The following is a 22,654-nucleotide window of genomic DNA, read 5'->3' on the forward strand; positions in this document are numbered from 1 at the left end:
AAAGTCCTTTCACCCTGCACTAAACAAAGTATGCTTGCTGGACTATTATGCATTGATTTCTGTGTTTGAATGAGAAAAAGAGAGATCTATGTTAGAGCATTATTAGCAACCAATTCAATAATTGTTTTACAACTTTTTCTTCTCTATATTAGTGCTCTCTCAGTCACTATAATATAATTGTTAAAATTGATGGCAGCCATCAGGATATGGCCACCTGCTAGCATTTAGGATAGTGTTTGTGATGAACTGCAACAAAGTTTATGGTGGGTTGTAATCTGTAAAATCACTTTACAGCTCTTTTTAGAGAGTTATCTGTTCTTGATTGCTCAGACTCAGCCTAGGCTATTCTGCATGAAAAACTGGAAATCCCAGTTAGTTTTGAAGGTCAGCCTTAGAGCAGTACTGTGAGTACTAAAGTACTCTTTTAGTATGTTTTCACATATAGCATAACAAGAAACAGAACCATAATTACTGGTGTCAGAACAGACAGTAATCTTCCCAGTTAGAAGATGCAGACCTGCTTTTAGTGTTAAAGAATACTGCTTATGTTCTCTTTCCATGCTTTTTTTTTTTTCATTTGGCTTTTCAGTATCAGTACATCCCAAAGGTACTGCTTACTTTTGGGAATAACATTGCTCATTGTGCTCCAGAGATTGTTTTGCCAGTATGAACTAGACCTGTGCTCCTCTATGCATGGCTTTTGCCCACAAGATCTTTTGATGTTGCTTGTGACCAAACGTAAGTTGTGCTTGAATATGTGGGTAAGCAATGAGAATAAAATATGAAGTTTGCTGCATGTGCAGTGTTGTGAAGCTAAGATTGTGGCTATATATATCAATAGACAATAAAGTTGATTTGCGTCGGAAGACTTCAGCCTGAAGAATGTATAATGTATTCTGTAGTCACTTGTCGTGGCTAATAGTAATAGCCCTCAGGCAGCCAATGCTAACTAAAAATATTATGTGTATGTATTAGACTTTCACCATCTCAGAGGATAAAATTGCAGATGTTAGAAATTAATGGTCAAGTGGAAGGGAACAAGGTCTTTGGATTATTAGTAATGACTTTCAGAACACTGCGAAACTTCCCAAAGCCAAGAGGAGACAATATGATGCAATAGCTCAAAGGTGGGGGTGGGGGGAGAGAACAACAAAACAAAACAACCCCTGCCCCAATAGGTCAATCCAGACAATTTCTGGCAGCTCAATCTTGCATTGATCCTAAGAGGTGCGGGAAGAGGAGAAAATGAGTAGCCAGTGTTGGACTTCTTGTTCTTAAAGGATTAAAGAAGAGTAATATATGCTAATCATTGTGGCTCAATGGAAAAGTATATCTGGTCTAATTTGATACTCTTCTTAAAACTATCAGTGTCATCAGCCACTCTTGTAAAAGTAATTTCACTGATGTAATGCATTTTTAAATCCTTTTACTATTTGATTGGTACTGCACAATTCATTGGCTAAGATTTTTGAAAATTACAACCCCCAAATTCATTAAAATAGATAAAGTGAAGTAACTAATTGATGTCAGCTTTGATGATTCCTAGCTCACAGTCACAAAGCAAGGCGTTTTAAGCAGGTATTCTGGGTATTAATATTTAGCCTGCAATATTTTAGCTTTTATTACAGGGAAGAATTAAGTATTGGAAACCTATAATGGAAAAATCAAACACTGTTGTGGTTTAACCCCAGCTGGTGACTGAGCACCATGCAGCCACTCGCTCACGTCTCCTCCCATAGTGGGACAGGAAGCAAAATGGAAAAAAGCCTCCTGGACTGAGATAAAGACAGCTTAACAGAATAAGAAAGGAAGAGAATAATAATGTATAAAACAAGTGATGCACAAATGCAATTGCTCGCTACCTGCAGAGAAGAAAAAAAAAAACCCCGATGCTCATTCTGTTTCCGAGCAGGGATCCTGCCTCCCAGCTAGCCTCCCCAGTTATATCCAGAGCATGACACTGTATGGCAGGGAACATCCCTTTGCCCAGTCTGGGTCAGCTGTCCTGGCTGTGCTCTCCCAGCTTCTTGTGCCCCTGGCAGGGTGTGAGAAGCTAAAAAATCCTTGACTTAGTGTAGGCTCTACAACTACCTAGCAACAACTAAAAGCAATAGTGTGTTACCAACACTATTCTCATCCTAAATCCAAAACGCAGCACTATACTGGCTACTAGAAATAAAATTAACTCTGTCCCAGCTGAAACTAGGACAAACAGTTCATTAAACAGAATTAAAGGAAGACTTGTTTAAAGTGTATTTTAGTTTCATCTCCTCAGCCAGCCACGTAAGAATACAAGAAGGTCTTCAAATCCCTGTATGGGAAGGAGCTTTAGGAACAGCATTGTAAAGCCCAATGGGGGGAGACTGGACTCAAACATGAATCAGTTTCTGTTCTGATAAAGATGCATGGTATTTTCTGTGTGCTTCTGTGGAAGACCTGGAGATCAAACAAACTAACTTAAACCTAAACCATCTTCACTTTTAACAGAATGTGCCAGGCACTTCAGTACCAACTGCTTTCCATTTCGTTCTAGACCAAAGGAAGGAATTGTCCATCTGCCCAGAGATTTCTTTCATAGAATCTAAATTTTAGGTGTTTTCGCACCAACTATCAAATTCTTAAGCACCAGCATTGAAATAGGTCCTGAGCCAAAGGTGAGATAAGGACCTGAGTAGAAATGAGACAAATGTTGTAGCTTTTTACTTAAAAAATTATTGAAGTAGTTTACCAAGGATTATGGTGAGTTCTTTAATCAAAACAATAATTAATTATTAATGACATACTATTGGACTGTGTTTGCTTTTTCTTCAACATCAATGCATACATTCTGGTCCAACTTAATTGTTGCTGGATTCTGGGTTTTTGAATCTTTTTCATGCATAATGTATGTGTCAAAGCGGCTCATGGGAGCAAGTGATTAACTCCATGCAGATGCAGGAGGTAATTTAAGTTCAGTTTGCTGCCTTAAGACCACAGACACCATGGAACAGTTTCATGCTGTCCAAGTGATCACGATTGTTTTCAGGTTTAGGCACCAAACTATTCTGAAGTTTGTAGGGAGCATTTGGCTATTGGTCTTCATCAGTTTTTTTCCAACCATCTTCCCTATCTCTTCTAAGGCCGTGTGGTACCATATAGTTTGGATAGAATTAACCAAGCTGCCAGTTAGACCATTCTGCTGTTGAACACTATATCAAACCTAGAATTGATCAGGTTTTCTTTTGAAGTAGTGTGAGGAAATGTTGTCCATATTTTTGTCTGGATATGGAGTGGAATTTGAGTTGGGGTTTTAGGTAATTTTTTCATGAAAACATTAACAAAACATTATTTGGAAAGTTGTGGTGATCTACTCATGAAAAAAATAGGTAGGGATTTTTCTTTTTCCAGTAATCCCAGTGTATGGGAAACACACTCAACAATTTTTTTGTTGTTTTGACAAACTTCTTAGCCCTGGCAAAAGCAGGGAAACATTTTTGGTGATATAGTTGTCATTGACAATTAGCTTGTTAAAAGATATTTTCCTGATAGCTTCTCTTCAGATAAATGTCAACAGATCCTAATCAAGACTAGATTAGAAGGATTCTGACTACAGGCAGGTCTTCAGGCTGACCTGTTAGCTGCCACTGAGAAGCCTGTGCGTTATCCATTACCTGAGATACTTGAGAGTGTTGTGGGAACTGAGCTGAAGCTGACAACGTGTTTGGAAAGGTTACTGACTTACTCTTATGAGTATGCAGTATATGGTGATGTGAACTAGATTTAGCTCTGCATCCACTTCTAGTCCCCGCACCTAATCCCTCTGCATTTTGCTTTCTAACTGGGAATGATTTCTTAGATGTAGCATCTAACTGGGAAATTTCCATCAGTGCCAGCCGTGTGCTGGGTTTCTATTTTCTGGGAAGATAGAAAATATGCCCCCCTTTCTTCCTAACCATGCAAGTCAAACATCCTGTAATTGTAAGTAATCTAAGTAATTGTTTTCTACTTCTGATATCCTGCTGCTTCAGTAGACAATGACCCAACCACAGTCTGTAGTGGGGCTGAAGCTGCTTCTCGTTGGTGCTTGTCTCTCACTGAAGATGGTGTGGAGGAGGGGAAGGAAGGTAGTTTAAACAGTTTATCTCTATTGGATCCCTGTCAGTAAGGGGAGGAGGAGGTGAAGAGCAATGACCTGAGCGTAGCAAATGCTGTTACCCTCTTGCATCACAATTATTTCATTTCTGAGGGGAAGTTAGAAGCAGCAACAGCAATAAAAGCAGCAGTTTCTGCCTTGTCTTCCAGAGCAGCATCGGCAGGCATCTCTACCATGACACTCCACTGCATGCATCTTTTTCTCTTGCTTCTGCTTGGTTCATGGTGGCCAGCCTCAGAGAAGCATGTGGTGGGAGCTGTGAAGGTCAGGGAGCACTACATAGCTGCTCAGATCACTAGCTGGACCTACAAAACGGAATCTGAGGAAAAGTCCAGGTAACAAAGTACAGGATAAGAAGGATGAGACTAGTCCTGTCTTGTGACTGAAAATGTTTTATGTCTCCCATCTCCTGTGGAATTTTAGAGCCCAGGAGGATTTTAGGGCCTGATCTGTTGACTTCATAGGAACTTGTGTGACTTTAAACAGCATAATCTGAGTTGGAGCCAATGAAGTATTAAAAGCTCCTTTTTATTTGCTTCAGTACTGGATAGAATTATTTTTATCTATTCACAGCACTTCTGTTAAATATGTTCCAGGGCTTGCTTTCATCTTCTGTGTGGGTTGATGTTTGTTTGTTTTAAAGTAATTATTTTAGGTGTATGGATTTTAAGCAATGTTAAGTTGAGCCATGGTTTGGTAAGATTTCAAAAACTTCCAGACTTTGGAATTTGCTGAAGGAATAGATTTGTTCCAATCTGGATGCTGTCACTTTCACTTAAATCAGAGCCTGATGAACTTTGGAACTAACTATGTTGTTTCCAAGTTGTTCAGTAGTTTTTGTGAAATGTCCATCCTGAGTTCTGCCAAGTAAAGGTTGTAGGATCAGGCATTGGTATCCTTTATTAAGTGACAATACTATTTTTTATTTTTTTGTCAGATAGCATTGCAGAATGTCCAGCCTACATGCATACACCAATCAAGCATATAAAATATCTTCTTTGTATTACCACTGTTATCCTTAGGATTCTAAACGCTGCAAGCGCAATGCTACAGATGACAAAATTTGGACGTAATTTAGAATTCTTATGCTATGTTCACTATAGACATCATGCAAAGCTTTTATTTGGTCATGAAGTGGCTTGAAATGGTATAAATTACTCCTACATTCAAGGGTATATTTAGATACTACTGCATTTTTTTTTATACTGGTGGATCTTTGGGGGTTTTTTTTACTGTTAACTTGTGATTTTTTTTTTAAATGTGTACTGCATTTCTGGATGTAATAGAAAGGATATTTCCAGTTCATACTTAGATTTTCTAACTATTCTTTTTTTCAAGAATATTTAAAACAAAGTTTCTATGATTTCTAAAACTCCCCTTGGAAGTTTAATACAACTGGTATAAGCATAGTGTCAAACTGGCAAGACAGAAGAAAACAAGATTTAAATGTAGGAATGTGAAGCCAAATGCCATCTAAGTATTGACCCAGGCATGTGAATTTAGTAGTTATAACTTGATTGTTGTCTGCACTGGATGCATCAATATAAGCATTAACTGTTGTTTCGTTAAATGTCACATTATTGATAGATTGTTTTTATGCAGTAGGGACCCACAGACTGCCTCAACCCTCAATTGAAATACTCTATGATTAGCTAGGAATTTTTTGTACGCAGTGCCTATTGAGATATCTTGCATAATTATTTAGAGCCAGTCACATCCCAAATGGGTCTGATGAACTTTGCAGAGCTTATAGAAATTTAACTCAAAATAAAAAAAAAAAAAACCCACAAACCAACCACAAAGATACTCACCAAGGAAGAGCTAATGGCTTGGATCCCGAAGGCATTTGGGTATGTAAGTTGCTCTGATTTCACTAGAAGCAGAATGCCTAATACGGTGTAAGAATCTGATACTTTTCTGCTTTTGGTTCTAAATAACTGAAGAGAGGTTGAAAAGAAAATGGGTTCTTCCTGAACTATTTCCTTAATTTTCCAATCTACAGGCTGGAAAAGGACACTTACCTTCTCTGAGTGTCAGTCGTCATAGCGTCATAGAGATTTATTTGTTACTATGTACAAATGAATCAAGACACTCCAGAGCAAAGTGAAAGTATATTACCTGAGCATGCAGTGTTGCTGCTGCCATTCCCAAAATTTATGTGACTAGACCCACGTAGTCTGAGATTTCTGAATTGTTAGTAAGCTATGTATTTTGTTCTTTCTAGCTGTACAATTGGCATTGATAAATTTCCTCTTCCACCCCATCGTCTTATGTCCGTATTCTAGTGAAAATTGCCCCAGTAGAGGAACACTTGTCAATGAAGGTTATGGATCAGGTCCTTCTCCTTAGAGTGAAACAAAATTTTATCGGTGATGTTAAAGCGAGGGGAGTGAATTGAAACATGAACTGCTTCTGCCTGACTTCTGTTGTGAGAGAGTGTCACAGAGGGATTTACAGATCTCTGCAAAAAAAGATCTCCCCCTTATGGACCCTGGATGTCACTGAAGCAAGCTTACTGTGCTATCTCTGCCCAGCCTTTCTATACTTGAGCAGCCCATCTGCTCCCTACTAGCGAATGTGCCTGAAAAGACATTACAAAAAAAGCAAGTGGAAATACTGTTGGATCCAGTCATCATACATACTATTAGAAATCAACCAATAAATGTGAAACTAAATGCAGCCTATTATCCCTCTAGCCCTCTTCTCACCATTATTTCCATTCCAGAAGCATTGTGTGCTGGTTTCCTTCTGCTTGCCTAAATATTTTCTAAGAAAATATTGTGATCTACTGGGTGCCTGATTCATTTACATAACAAGACTAAGGACACTTGCAGCGTTGCTCAGAAAGCAGTTTTCTGACTTGCTGTGAGATCCTTAGTTGTTGTCGGAGAACAGTTTTGTGCTTGTCCCCAAGGTCATTGCTGCTACAGGAGCTTTGCTGCTAATGCTGTTGTATAATCCTTGTGGTGAGTCTTAAAGTTCAAGCATGGGGCTGAGTAAAGAGAAGTTCAGGTTTCTTTCACTGTGTTTTGTCAGATGCTTTCGAGGTTAAGCGTGGTCATGACATCTTCCTCTGTGTCTTAAATAGACAAAACAAAGCCATCTTCATTGCATAATCAAAAGGACCTATAGAAATCACCAGCAAAATCGGGGTAAACTGTGCTAGGTACAGTACTTGAATGTCTTCTATGAAATGACCTACCTCAGGAATGTCATAGATTCAGTAGAGTAGGAGGGAGAGGGGAAGACACTACAAAGAGTTGGACCGTGTGCCTTGCCTTCAGTAAAATGTGCAAGTGATTAAATGTAACTTCAAGAAACATTTTCTGAGATATCCATTAAGCAGCAATGACATCTCTGGGAATCTTTGTCCTTTTAATTTTTTTTGTAACTCTCTTGGTTTCAGATTGGAACATTCAGATCCTGTGTTTAAGAAAATTTCTTATAGAGAATATGAAGTGGATTTTAAAAAAGAAAAACCAGCAAATATATTTGCAGGTAAACAGGAAAGAAATGTTCTGAGTATTTTTGTTTGTTGCTTGTTATAAAGTCAGTAAAAAGCTAAGTGAGCCTTTATTTTTGTGTCCATTGTTTTGCACGTAAACCAAATAGGCAGAGGGGATGAGGTCTCTACAGAGCACTAGGCTTTCAAAGGCCATTGGGTTTTCAGAGGCTGGGGCTCAGTGCTCTCTGCAAGTTAATTGCACGGTACAAAATTGTTCCCTTTGTTTTCAGCATCTGATAAGACTTCCCATCCACATTTAGACTTGTACAGCACAGTCACAGTGGTGACACTATAAATTCACATGGGAGGAGCTCAAGGCCTGAGGCTAAATATGTGGAAAGGAAAAGAAAACCTATGAGGTTGGGTGTGAAAGATGTCCCCTTGCCTTTGCGTCTGTTACTGCTTGAAGACACTTTAAATGGATGGAGGAAAGTTCTTGTACTGGTGCCATACATAAGTATGGTACTTGTGTTCTGATACTTACGGAGAGTACTTACATAGTCTGTCTGAACTTCATATTAATAGATAAAATAACTTCAGATGTTAGATGTTAAGATTTAGATTTCAAAGTAAATATGTGAGGTTGGTGATATGAAATTGTTACAAGTTGCCCTGAAAGATCTGGTCTGTGATCTGATTCCTTCCAGGTTTGTTTGTTCTCCAGTGTTTTCTGAAACTGCTTCTTTCTTTTCAGAGAAAGAAATTTACAAAATAGTTTACAAGGAAAGAAATGAACAAGCCAAAGGTTGTCTTAGAAGGTTTCTTGCATTGTTTATTTTTGCAACATGGGGAGTAGGGATACAAGCCCCTCTTGAAAGCTTTTGCAGCCTATGCCTCAAGAAAGTTGCAATATGGAACTGATTATTTATTTAGATAACATCTTCGGATTGAAAGATCTTTTTGTTCTGTGACTTGTGGTATCAAGCATGCTACTCAAAGAAATGTGCTTGAATGCCTTTCTCTAAACTCTTAAACAGTTTTAGGAAAGCAGACATATTACACTTTAATTGTATGCGAAGGATTCCTAGAAATTCCCAATGAACCTCAATATGAACCTTTTGATAAATTTTCTGTATCTGGAAGTAACTTTTTTTTCAAATCTACCATTTTCCTGTGATTTTTTAAGTGCAAGTTGCCAGATATACAATTTCTAACATTCCTGACTGAGCTGCAGATTTTAAATTCCCATGTGCTTTTTTTATAGGTAAATGTTCATTGCAGTGCTGTTACATTCTCTGCCTGTATTAATTTTGCAACTTGTACTTTGAGAGCTCGTGTTCCCTCATGGGGGGAGAGAACTCTTTGTTTCACTAAACATAGTGTTTTGCTCACATTTTCCTCTCTCTTTATCTTGAATAACTACAGGACTTCTGGGACCGACTCTGCGTGCTGAAGTGGGAGATACTTTAGTAGTTCATTTTAAGAATATGGCTGACAAGCCGGTCAGTATTCATCCCCAAGGCATAGTTTACAACAAAAACGCAGAAGGTAAATAGTATAAAAACCTCCATGTCTTGTTCATTTATTTAATGCAGTCGTCTACAAGTATTGAGAGGGGCCCAGGCCAATGTTTGAGAATATGTGTAACATAAATATCTGTTGATCCTGGATTAAAACTTCAGACCCATTGTTAGCTCCTTTCTTGTTCATCAGTGTAACACTAGGAATATGAGTGTCATCTGACATGCACAGTCTCCTGACCAGTTGCCTGTGTGCTAATAGTGTTTCACAGAATCAGAGAGTGGTTGAGGTTGGAAGGCACCTCTGGAGGCCATCTGGTCCAACCTGCATGCAATTGCAAAATATTCTGTTTCAGGACATGTAAACTCTTAAACGCAGGTCTTTAAAAAAAACTTTCCCAAATCCCTTGCAATAGCGTACATCAAGGCATTACTCGTAAAGGCAATCGGTAAAGTGCTGATCATGTTGTTCTGATGCTCAGCATTTCATGCTCAGCTTTGCGGTGTTTTGCTCCTGGAACCCTCACAAGACTAGCAAAAAGAGATCATAAACTGTTACCAAATAGACAGTTAAACATCTGCACCAGCACAGAGTGGGTTTGATTGCCCATGCTTCTTGGATTGTTCTGCCCTGGATGATGAGCCAGAGCTCCGACCAGCAGTTTACAAATTTATTCAAGGCTTGCTTTGTTGTGTCAGTACAAAAAGAGTTTTTGAACCCCATCTCATGGAGTTGAACAGGATGTGTTATTGGCAGTGATAGGCAGTTCAGTTTGACTGTCTTATTAATGTGCCTTTTGCACCTAGGATTTTGATTCTCTGGCTCCCCTTTGTCATTTTGCAGATTTGTTGGATATGGTAAGCATAGATACAAGCCATTACTGCCATCTGGGTGTGCAGTGCACAAAAGATCTAAGGCAGCAAGGCAATGTCAGCCCGCACAATGGCTTTACGAGAGACAGTTAGAAAGTTGACAAAGTGGATGGTATTCCTCCACAGAGTACCAGTGAGTGTCCTGGTTTTCGGCTGGGATAGAGTAGATTTTCACAAGAAGCTGGGAGGGGACACAGCCAGGACAGCTGACCCAAACTAGCCAAAGGGGTATTCCATACCATATGATGTTGTGCTCAGTATGTAAACTGAGAGCTGGCTGGGGAAGAGGGATTGCTGCTCAGGAATGGGCTGGGTATTGGGCTCCAGGGGTGAGCAAATTGCTTTGTGTATCACCTGCTTGGTATATTCTGTTATAAATACTGTTGTTGTTATTTTCCTCTTCCTTTGCTGTCCTGTTAAACTGTCCTTATCCCAACCCACGAGTTTTACCTTTGTCTTCCAATTCTCCTCCCCATCCCACCAGGGAGGAGGAGTGAGTGAGTAGTTGCGTGGTGCTTAGCTGCCGGCTGGGGCTAAACCACAACAGTGAGCAGAGGCTGAAACTTCATGCCATCCTAACCCTAGTCAGACTGATGGAGAGCCCCACCTTTTGGCAGTGATAACACTTCCAGGAAATCTTTAATCTATAAGAAACAGGATGATGGAATAGCTACTCTCCCCTATGCTACCCTGCACAATGTGAGTCTGAATCATGAGTTATCTTGCTGATGCTGAAGTATCATATAGGCAAGAAACAAACCAAGGTTTTGGAATTGATTGTAGGAGGACATTCCAGATGCTTTAATTGCTCTTCGTATTCATGCCACCCTACCGACTCTTTTCTTGGCAGGCTCCCTGTATGATGACAGAACATCATCTGCAGAAAAACAGGATGATGCTGTACTTCCAGGCCAGATCTACACATATGTGTGGGATATAACAGAAGAAGTTGGTCCAAGAGAATCTGACCTTCCTTGTCTTACTTATGTATATTATTCTCATGAGAACATGGCAATGGATTTTAATTCTGGTCTGATTGGAGCCCTGCTTATCTGTAAGAAAGGTAATGAAATGCTTTGACTACTATAAGGTATTATAGTTTCATTTCTTAATAAAGTTAAGGTTGTGTGATAACAAGGGAAGAGATATTATTTTCCTTTTCACATCTTTATATGTAGTCTAAAGTAAATGGTTTTCAACATCTTTGTTTTAGGTGTTAAAGTTTTTAAATGCCAGCTGTCATGCAGATCCATCTTATAATTATTATACAGAGAGCGCTATTAATTTGCCTGTACTGGTTGCATTTTCAGTTGTTTAACTGCTAAATATATGACCTCAAAATCCCTGTCTTAGAATAAATATTTTTTGAAGCTTCATTCAAAATGGTTCAGCCATTCCAGAGAACAAGGCAGGAAATAATTTTTACCCATGTCTTTTAAAGGCTGTCTGATCAAGAGGCTGTAGTGCACTCTCTTAGGTAACAAGGGTTTGAAATTGCAGAGCAGTGTGTCTTTTGCTAGTCGTTTGAAAATATGGCCAAATTCGAACATATTATAAGTCTTCGAAAATTGCTTTGCATGCGATCAAGGACTTGAGATTTTAGCAGTTTGAGTCATTGAATTCTATCTCCACTGATACGAACTGGTGTCTTGTAGGACTTGTAAATAACTGGTAGGTGCATGCCACTGATTTGAGGGAAGTTTGAAACAGCATACCACTGTGTAAGCTACTTAAACTATTTGCTGGTCCCTTAAATCCTAAATTTTTCCAAGTTATATATCCTTCTTTTAGTGAAAGCTCTGTGAGTTATTTAGCTTGATCCTCTTTTCCTGCAGTTTGAGTCAAACATTTTGTATAGACTGTCGACTGCATGGACTTGGACCTTGAAGCTTTCCTGAAAGTAAACATAAAACTGGTTCAGTGCAGGTTGTACACGGGCACTCTTCTCACTGATAGATATCCATTTAATTGGAGAACACACCTACTCGTATCACCTCAAAGGAGCGGCATTACTATTAATTATGTTCCTCCTGAAGTTTTTTGAGAATTAGTGGTTTTAGTATTATCTAGGACTTTTTATTTTCCTAATTTTCTTGAGTTTTATTTTTCTGTGGTTGTGTGCATTTTATGGCATACTGGTGGAGTTACTCTGGACAAATGCTTGGTAATTATTTGCTTTCCTTCCTTCTCAGGTTTCTAAAATTCATGCATATATTGTGGGCTTAAGATGGATGTGAGTTTGAGATGGATTTATCTGACCACTACCTTCAAGACAATTTGAGCATATGTTTCTAGCTAGAGCAAAGACAAGTGGCTAACTCCTCAAATTTTTTAAGATTTTTGAAGAGAGTTTCTTTGGGCACTGCGAGTGGCGTGTGTGCAACATGCCCGTGTATTTGGTCTGGCTGGTGTGGAGTTAAGTTTCTTCACAACAGCTGATACAGTGTTGTGTTTTGGATTTGTGGCTAAATGGTGTTGATAATATGCCCATGTTTTAGCTGTTGCTGAACAGTGCTTGCACAGTGTCAAGACTTTCTCTTTTTCCTGATCAGATCTCCCCAGCTGGTAGGCTGGGGGTGGATGAGAGGTTGGGAGAGGACACAGCTGGACAGATGAAGTAAAATTGGCCAAAGGGATATTTCCTACCATGTAACATGACTCTCCACAATAAAAACTGGAGGTAGAGGACGAAACAGCTGTGGGGGGGAATGAGGGGTGTTGATTTCCAAGGTGGCTGTTCCTGAGAGACTGGCTGGGCTTCAGTCTGCTTGTGGGAGATGAGTGATTTTCTTCATGTTGCTTGGGGGTTTTTCCCCTCTTTCCGTCACCTGCGGAACCATCTTTATTGACCCACAAGTTCTCTCACTTCTGTTCTCTCCCCTATCCTACTGGGGGTGGGGAAGCATTGAAGCAGCTGTGTGGGTGCTGGCTGCTGACCACAGTCTGACACATTAAGAGCAGCATAGGAGGTATAACCTGGGAAGGTTATAAAAAGTGGACTTTTGAGTTAAAGCACTGACTGAATGTTCTCTGCATGACAAGCAGATAAATTCCTCTGTTGATCTGAGTCTTCTTTTGTGCAGGAAAACAGGACTTTGTAACCTTTCATAAATTAAAAGGATTAAAGATAACCGTTTCCACTGCCAGTGTCTCTTCCTAAGTAGAATAATCAGCAAGCTCCCGGATTTTTTAGTTCTTGCAATCCAGAGGAACATCTATTTTAGTCCTATATTATGTATTGAAAGTAGCAAATGGAAGTTTTTGATGTGAGCAATATGCAGAAAGAATCAGTAAAATCACATCAGTTCTGTGTGGCACATCCAGAATGAATTATACTTGATAGAAATCACGCCTATATCACACACTCAACTAGATGGTTTCTTATAACTGATCCAATTCAGCAGTATTTGTCAAAGTCTTTTGTAGATGAAGATTATTTGCTGAGTAGTTGGGTTTATGCTTTTTAAGGGAGCTGATGACCTTAGTGTAGTGCTTGAAAAGGCAGTATTCATACTGCAAGCGACTCTGCTGTCATTCTTCTCCTTGCTTCACAATCTCAAAAGAGATTCTGTGGAGAGAAGGCTGTTTGGCACTCCCATTCATTAAGGTGATCCCTACAACATATTGCCAGAATTGTCTGAGACAATTCATTGCGTGTTTTTTAATCTCCTCTGGGATATTACAGACTTGATCTTGTGGTTACCCAACCCAAAAGTACTTTCAGAAATAAAATAACTTTATGAGCATTCTTAAGATCTTGGTCAGGCTCAGTCAGTACATGTTAACAGGTGAAGCAAGCTCATTAAATACACATTAAATACACAATGTTGATGTGAAAACTGTTTTCCTTCTGCTTTGAATTAAGACCTATTGTTTCTTCTTCATAGGAAGCCTAAATGAAGATGGATCACAGAAACTTTTCGACAAGGAGTATGTACTGATGTTTGGTGTGTTCGATGAAAACAAGAGTTGGCAAAGATCGGCATCACTCAAGTACACAATTAATGGCTATACTGATGGAACACTACCAGGTACTGTTCAGGCTTATGTGAAATGAAATTAATATTGATAAAGACTCAATATTACCTTTGCTTTTTATGCAAGAGATCAGCAATGCAGAGGAATGGGATACAGCCTTTTATAGAAACATATCTGTGAGCATCTAAATTCTAGAAGAGAAACTGTTGCTGGAAGGAAGTTATGCAATATTGCTGATAAGAACATCAAGATTACTTCTAAGAAGAGTTCTGCTTTAGGAACAGGATTACTAACTTTAAGAAATCTCTCATTTTTTTTACTCAGCCGATGGGAAGAGAGTGATGTGGTTAAGTGAACTGCTGGTTTTAGAGCATATAGAACATACTTGGTGAAGAACTTCCTGTAAGTGGAAAGTCAGTTACCACTAAATGAGACAATTAAGTGGGAAGACTAGGAAGGTGGTAATGGAGTTATTCTGTTGCTAGTGTTTTACCCTTGTTCTCCTAAGGAACTACTTTCATATCTCTGCCCAGTCCGTGGAACAAATACAAAAGACTGTCTTAGGTGAGGTTTTCTAAACAAATATTGGATAGGGTAGTTACTGTCACTAGATACAACCTCATTCTTTAGCTTGGATCCTTGCCTTTTTCCTTCTCTTTTTTCTTTTTCTTTTTTCTCCAAACAAGGACAGATCAGCTTTCCAAAAGAGGCTACTGATTTTCTTCCTTCTTCCCCAACTCTCACTATAAGTCAGGTTGTGACTTGCATGTAAGATTTAAATACCTACCTTCCACTGTCATACAGGATTTTGGTATCTGTTCCATTTACAAGCTTCTGAAACTTCTGTGAACAGTGTTTGCAACAAGGAGTCAGAGATTTTTTTTTTTTTTAATGTTTTGAGTGAAGATTCAGTTCAGACCTAGTGTGCCTATGGAACTTGCACAATTTGCCTGTATTCTGAACCCCACTCTCATTTCTCTTTCAGATTTAGAGGCTTGTGTGTATGACAACATTAGCTGGCATTTGATAGGAATGAGTTCCAAGCCAGAAATTTTCTCCATTCATATCAATGGCCAGTCCATGGAGCAAAGACATCACCGAGTTTCTACTGTTAACCTAGTGGGAGGAGCATCAACCACAGTAAACATGACAGTGAGTGAGGAAGGAAGGTGGCTGATATCTTCTCTTGTCCAAAAACACATGCAAGGCAAGGAAACATCTGTTTATTAGGCAACTGTAGAGTTATCCTCTTTGTCCCAAATGGCTTCTACTCTTGCAACGGTACAGTTACAGTGTTTCAGATGGTTGTCATTTCACTAAGAAACCACTGGAGAACAGGGCATTCTGTTGGAATGAGAAGTGCACAGTGAACTAAAAGGTGTTCTTATCTGCAGTTTTACTGCTGTGTGCAGATCACAGAACACCAGTGAATCAGTACTCCAGCGTGTAAGTCTCTGTGAGCTGTTCAGATAAGCACCATTATAAAATGAGTAAGGAACCACCTGTTTCCTGAGAAACAGAGCAATTTCAGCTAAGGGTCACTCAATCTGATGAAAATATTTGTTGTTCGTCATTTGAAGGTGGGTATCTTCCTCTTAGCAGTGATCAGAATTCTATTTTAAAGAATGACCTTACAAGAGCTGGAAGACATGTTTTGAAAAAAACAGGGGAAAAAAATAGCTTTCTGTCTGTTCAGCTGGTATTTTCAAAGAAGGCTAGTTGAGACACCTTCTGTATTGCATTTGATTAATATGAGCTCCTTGGAAGGCTCCCAGCCTATATATAGTCTACATGAATGCAGCCTTTTCAAGCCTGAGAAGATGGCAATCAGATGAACAAACGCTTGCTGGCAGCCTTAGCTAAAGAAATGAGAAATGCAGTTCAAGTGGTAAGGGTTCATAAAATGGAAAATAATTTTTGGTACTGTTTCTTCTCAATTAGCTGGAATGCACGGTTACCTCACTATAAGAGACTGTGGGGACAAAGAGGTGAAGAAGAGTCGTCTCTCCTATAGAGAACGTCTTATGGTCAAAAGCTGGGAATATTTCATTGCTGCAGAAGAAGTTATTTGGGATTATGCCCCAAGTATTCCAGACAGCCTTGATAGGTAAAATAATACTTTGTCAACATAATATGGAATGTTAATATGGAATAACAGAATAATTCAGGTTGGAGAGGACTTCTGGGGATCCAATGGCAAAGTTGGATCCAGTTGCACAGGGCCTCATTCAGTTGTTTTTTCATTGTCCCCAAGGATGGGGACTCCTCAAGTGCTCTGGGCACTTTTGCAACATCACAGTGAAAGAGTTTTTCCTTATATCTAATCAGACTTTCTCATGCTGCACCTTGTGTCCATTGTGTCTCATCTCTTCACTATGCAACTCTTAAGAGTCTGGTTCTGTTTTCTCTGTAATCTCCCGTTCGATAATTGAATATAAAAATAGGATGCTCCCTTAGCCGTGTCTTTGCACAACTGAACAAACCAAGGCTTTGCTTTTATGACATGTGCTCTAGCTCCCTAATCACCGTGGCAGCCCTCCACTGGACTCTCACCAGTGTGTCAATGACTTTGCTGAGGACCCCAAAAGTGGACACCTTTTTTTGCCTGTAATTGGAAGCCCAAAATATGAAGATAACTTAGGAGACGCTCTAAGTAGCATGCGAGCCTATTTTCTAAATTACTTTTCAGCATAATTCTGCTGAAATAAACAATCGTTAAGAGGAAGGGAAAGGGAGGGAAGGAATATTTCTGGACAATATAAGTTTTTAAAAGTTGAGTACAATAAAGTGTTTAGGGAATGTGAGAAAGAGGTGTCTATAAATGACCTTTGCATGGCACCAATGTAGATGTAGCAAAAATCATAAGTAGGTATATTGGGCTATTTTGTTCAAGTTAAGGTAAATAGAAGGAACTTTGTAACATACATGAGGTCATAGCACACAGTGCTGCCAGTGCACTGTAAGGTTAAATTTGCAATCTGTCAGTTCCCCACTGCTAGAATACTGGCGAGTTTACAAGCTCACATTCTATAAGAACCTTTAAGATTGTAAGTAGAACAAGACAAATTCCTTACCCTGTATGGGGTTAGAGTTTCATATATCTCCTTAGAATATAGTGTTCACATAACCTTTGAAGTATTCCTCCTTCTTTGGTATGATTTGCTTCCTTTCTTACTTGCTCTTGGGCTGCACGGAGTAAACTTCTATATCTTCCTTGCCAGTTACCATGGCATTATTTAACCACCGCAGTGTTCTGATTTTTCCTCCTTTGTTCAAAATTACAGAGTTTATACCTGTTTGGTAACCTTTTTGGAAGTGCAAGTGACCAGGACAAACATGTTACTCTGTGTTACTTCCCAGTATTTATCCTAGTTTTGCTCTCAGCATTAACAATTCTAATGTTTTTAAACCTGAGTGTAAACACTACTTATTGTATGGTGCTTGACTGGGATTAAGACTATCTGTTCCTGTCTCTCCTAGAGTCTTTTTGCTGCTAAAAGCAAATGGTTTATTTTTTTTTTCTATGCTCAACTATGCTTGTGTAAAAGGAGAAGAGTGATTTCTGCTATCTTATCTTGAAAATGTAGCTGATGCTTCAGATTGTTTCTTTCTTGCATGTATGCTCTATTAAATTAAATGTAAACTCTGATACTAATTGGTCATATGTGATACTAAACCACAAATTATGTTCCATGCTTCTTACTAATATAGATTAGAATTTGGGGTGAAGAGCATTAGGTTAGTTTAGGGTTTGGATTTTTTTTTTCAAGCAGTGAGGTTTCTACCAGTTGCTTGAGTACTAATTCTGTATTCTAATAGATGTCACTATTCAAGTTTTGTTGATCATTTTCTTTTTCCTTTATTTTTAAGACACTATAAAGCACAGCACTTGGACAACTTCTCAAATCTCATAGGTAAAAAGTATAAAAAGGCTATTTTTAGGCAATATACCGATGCCAGCTTCACTAAACGTCTGGAAAGTCCTCGTCCCAAGGAAACTGGAATCTTGGGCCCTATTATCAGAGCTCAACTCAATGACAAAGTCAAAGTAAGTAACATAAATTCAGAGATTATTTATACTATAGCATAATTTTCTGTTGGGCAGAGATACAAAAGAACTAGTTTGCCTTTTTTTTTGTCAAAAATATAGCTAATATTATAAATACTGGCCCTATTAAAAGGTAAGATCACAAATGACAGTGCCTCACTTAAATTTTTCAGCATTCCCTCTATAGTTTCCATGATTGTGCTTTATTTTATAACATAAACTCACTTCATTCACACTCTTTCTAAAATATATTTATATGTTGACATGGGTCCAAAATGGAAAAAAGCTAGACCCAGCTGGACTTCTGGGGGGATTTAGATGTGTGGCCAAACTTCATGAGCCCCTCATTCCTTATGTTGTTTTTTCTGGCTGTTTTAGACAATAGTACTCAGTTTTCATAGTTAAATGTTCTTTCATGGAGTTATGAAATGAAACTGCAAAGCATTTGCATTTGCATTACAAGCTTGTACTGCTGTCATATCTGCTTGTCGTCTTGTTGTCACTTAATGATGCATCACAAAGTTTCATGACCTTTAATTGCCACCATGACTCTGTGACTCTGAGTTTAGCACACTTTTTTTTTTTTTCCAGCATAATAGGCAGGACATTTTGCCTTTTCCTCCCATATCCCCTTTGGGTCTTGGAATCTGGGACAAAACTTGTTTTAAAATCTGTTTAAACTTGTTTTCTCCCACATTGAAGGTTCTTAATAACTTTAGTCCATAACTTCATATTTCCTGAGGTAGTGTGTGCCTTGTACCTGGAAGCACAAGTGTTCATTTTAGAATTTCCAGGAACCAGGTGTAAGAAGCTGAACTTCACTCAACGGGCTCTACGAAGTCCAGCAGCAGGGTACCAGCAGCATTTAGACTGTGGGTTTATATTATCAGACAAGGTTTAAGATATCCCTTTGACTTTCCAGCACTTCCCAGGCTGAAACCACACAAATTCTACTGTAGTTGAAACTTTGTTATGTATTCAGACAAGGATTTGCTGAATACTAAATTCATTTTTTTTAATTTCCCTATCAATATAGATTGTATTCAAAAATAAGGCCAGTCGACCCTACAGCATTTACTTCCATGGAGTGACACTTTCAAAGAATGCAGAAGGAGCTGATTATCCTCTGGATCCCAGAGGTAAGACATTTGTGAATTATATTTTGCATACCACTAACTGTTATGGAGGATTTCTTTGCTTTGAAGCAGATGCTGTGGCTAGGAACGTGCATGACTGGGAGACCTCAATTCTGTGCTCTGTCTCTGCTGACCTGTTGTGTTGCCTTATAGAGAAACCAAGTTGTTATCTGAAAAACATAGACAAATACCCTTTTTTGGTGTCTTCATTTTCTGTTCTTGTTTGTGACTTTAGAGAGACAAAAGTTCATGCTTGACTTCAGTTATCTCAGAGGTAGCTTGAAATGGTATAAGTGCACCAGTTGCAGCCTGATGTTATATAAAGATCTGACTCCAAGTTTATATCATTACTGTTGTTCTTTATTTTTCCTTAGGCAATGACACCCAGAGTCGAGGAATTGAACCAGGGAAGACATACACTTACGAATGGAAAATAGCTAAAACAGACCAACCCACTGCACAGGATGCACAGTGTATTACAAGGCTGTATCATAGTGCTGTAGATATTGAGAGAGATATAGCCTCTGGACTGATTGGCCCACTTCTGATTTGTAAAAGTGAAGCATTGACGCAGAAGGGTGTGCAGGTAATGTGTTTGGCAACCTCTTAGAGATAGATTTTGATCAAATAATATTATTTCATCTACAGTGAATTTGGTTTTGCTCTCCTTAGAGAACTGTTGAGCAATTAAACCAATAGGGTCCTGAAGAAATGGCTTGAAGAAACAGTCCTCTAACTGTCCACAGCAGGAAATGAATTATATTCTGATTTTCTTAGCAAGAGCAGCATCTCTTGACAAGAGTCAACCTGACTTGAAAGTCTATTTCTACACTTAATAAGAAACTTCCCTGCTGCTATTATACCTTCATCCTCTAAAGACATTCAGATCTGAGCTGGTCCATTTCTGTAACAGAAATGGCAATCTTGGGCATAACTGAATTCAGAGCAACCCAATAGCATGAGAGTTCTGTGAGAGTGGTTCTCTCCCATCCATTGAAATCTTGCTTGGCAAAGACTGGGGCATCACCTGGGAGAAAAAAAATGTCAAAAACTTGTGCTCAGGTGAAACCAGGAGGCTGGTCCTTTTACAGAGAGACCAGTCGTATACCATCTGTGTACCAGCAGCGCTAGTGGCTTGTTCAGTGCTCCACCACAGGTTGGTTGCAGTGGTAGGATTGTTACCTTGAAGTCTTGACCCCCTACTCCCTTTCACTTAGCCCTTGGATCACGCTTACCACAACTCTGGTGAAGCTTATATTGCTTTCATAGTAAGTAAAAAAGATAGTAGGATTGAGTCCTTAATACATGTTTCTGCTCATAAAATGTAACTGCTGTGTTGATTGTCTTTCAGAAAAAGGCAGATGGTGAGCAGCAGGCAATGTTTGCTGTGTTCGATGAAAATAAGAGCTGGTACATAGAGGATAACATCAAGGACTACTGCAGCAACCCTGCCAGTGTTAAAAGGGATGATCCCAAGTTCTATAACTCGAACGTAATGCACAGTGAGTGGGATATCAAGCTGAATATTATGAAAGCTTATGTGAACTTGAGCATTCAGTGATTGCTTGTTCTCAGATGTAGTGCAATCAGGAAATTCTCTAGAAAGTCAGTGAGCTTCTAGCCATGCCAGGTAGCACTGTAAAGAAATATGCAATATTTTAGGGACCAGGTTGGGTCTGGACCCTGAAGCAAAGGCAAGGGTTATTTAAATTTGACGCAGCACCCTGCTGCCTTTGAGATGCTATTTCCAGAGCTGGAATCGCCATCAAGGCTACTGCAGTTTCAGCCCTGTGTCAGTCTTTCCAGGTGCAAATGTGAGTCCAGTTCAGTGGCCTGACATGAAAGAACAGGAGGTTTTAAAAGTCTTGTTCTGAAAATACTGAGACCGCTTTTATTTTGTTTTCCTTTTAGCAATAAACGGTTATGTGGCTGACAGCAGTGAAATCCTTGGATTTTGCCAAGATAGCGTGGTTCAGTGGCACTTCTCCAGTGTTGGCAATCATGATGAGATTGTCTCTGTTCGCCTTTCTGGGCACTCTTTCCTGTATCAAGGGAAATACGAAGATGTGTTAAACCTTTTCCCAATGAGTGGAGAATCGGTCACAGTGGAAATGGACAATGTTGGTAAGTGGTAAAACTATAGTGTTTGACGGCTCTTCTAAGACATTTTTAAATCTCCAGTCTATAAGGACTAACCTAAATAGGAAAGAAAACTTTTCAGATAAACACAGTGCTGCAAAATGTTGAACCATTCCCCAGTGCAGCTGATGTGTATGGAGTTTTGTTGGCTATACTGAGACTTTTTTTGGGGGTGGGGTGGTGTGGTGGATTTTTGTTGGGTTTTTTTACTTCACAATTACTGTTGGGGTTAGTAGTGATCATTTTAAGGCAATTCTAAGACTGTCCTTGGAAACAATCCAGTATCAGCTCTGCTGTATGATTCCCAATTTTGCCACATACTTGTCCATCCTGAGTTAGCTAAAATGGGCCAAGACTGTCAAATTTTGCTAGTCATTATTGGACAAAGTGGCTACATGTCACTTTAGGCTCGTGGTCATTTAGCAGCAGTAAAGTCTGCCTGACTGAATTGGATTACTTGTCCATCAGTATACATCTCGATGTCTAACTAGGATTAATACCATGTCTTAAAAAGGTGACACTAGAACCCATGTGGTCCACACTTACGGAATTACCTGTAAAAGGACAGAGATTCTTCCTCATGAAGGCTGTGAGTGTTTAGTGATCATCTCAAAATCCCACAAGGTTTAGATATCCTACTGAAAACACCAATGTTTTTTGTATCTTTTATCAATTTAATGAATTCTTTATGTCCTCAAAGCTTGTTTTCAATGATCACACAAGGCCTTATAAGTTAAAAATGTATTGCATGTTAAGGTGTTGGGTTTTTTTTTATTGCTCAAGACAAGGGAATCATTAAAACTCCATCAGATTTTGTGGAAACCTCCCCAGTAATGAAGTTGTACTTTTGTTTGATTTTGGTATGTCATCTGTTCTTTCCATCTAGGGCATGTTTTCTTTTGTAAATTTGCTCTTGTTAGAAATAAGAAAAGCTATGCAGGTCACTTCAAATCCAGATAAATACAGAAAAATTGTATGTGACCTTTTCAATAAAAAAGGCTGTTTTTTGCAAGATCTGTTAATTCTGTCTATTCTGTCATTTCTGCTAGTTCTAAAAGCAAGCTCTAACAAGCAAAGAACTTGATTTGATGCTGTTTTAGGGAAACAGCTTGTATTTTGTTCTCTGCAGATCCTAGTTTCAAATGGAGAACTTATCTTCTGACTAGGTTTTGGAGGAATTATTGAAACCTTTAACTTAATCTAAGATGCCTCAGATTGGCAGCTTAATGTTCTGTGTCCAGATTGGAAATTCAAATTATTCCTTTAAAGATCATCCTTTATGTATTCAAAAGCTTTTAAAATACTATGTATGTCAGATATTTGTCAACATTGCCTCAGAACGTATTTGTTCTGTTCAGAATGCTCTATCTGTGTGGCAATGCA

The 22,654-nt window shown here is 38.9% G+C and overlaps 1 protein-coding gene across 2 annotated transcripts in view; it reads left to right on the forward strand.

The window, feature by feature from the left end:
- Positions 1-3,653: 3,653 nt before the first annotated feature.
- F5 (coagulation factor V) overlaps positions 3,654-22,654 on the forward strand; it is a 36,000-nt gene continuing 16,999 nt past the window's right edge. The window contains exons 1-12 of one of the 2 annotated variants that reach the window (XM_054814705.1): positions 3,654-4,467; positions 7,539-7,630; positions 9,003-9,125; positions 10,821-11,033; positions 13,858-14,001; positions 14,934-15,155; positions 15,890-16,055; positions 17,819-17,996; positions 19,033-19,135; positions 19,507-19,718; positions 20,484-20,634; positions 21,044-21,256. In XM_054814705.1, the coding sequence (XP_054670680.1) occupies positions 4,307-4,467; positions 7,539-7,630; positions 9,003-9,125; positions 10,821-11,033; positions 13,858-14,001; positions 14,934-15,155; positions 15,890-16,055; positions 17,819-17,996; positions 19,033-19,135; positions 19,507-19,718; positions 20,484-20,634; positions 21,044-21,256 (1,978 nt within the window). In that variant the 5' untranslated portion in view covers positions 3,654-4,306. Of the gene's footprint in view, positions 4,468-7,538; positions 7,631-9,002; positions 9,126-10,820; positions 11,034-13,857; positions 14,002-14,271; positions 14,351-14,933; positions 15,156-15,889; positions 16,056-17,818; positions 17,997-19,032; positions 19,136-19,506; positions 19,719-20,483; positions 20,635-21,043; positions 21,257-22,654 lie in introns of those variants that run through there. The other variant, XM_054814714.1, reaches the window with a different exon arrangement.

The sequence above is a fragment of the Grus americana genome, chromosome 1 (assembly GCF_028858705.1).
Source record: "Grus americana isolate bGruAme1 chromosome 1, bGruAme1.mat, whole genome shotgun sequence".
Lineage (NCBI taxonomy): Eukaryota > Metazoa > Chordata > Aves > Gruiformes > Gruidae > Grus > Grus americana.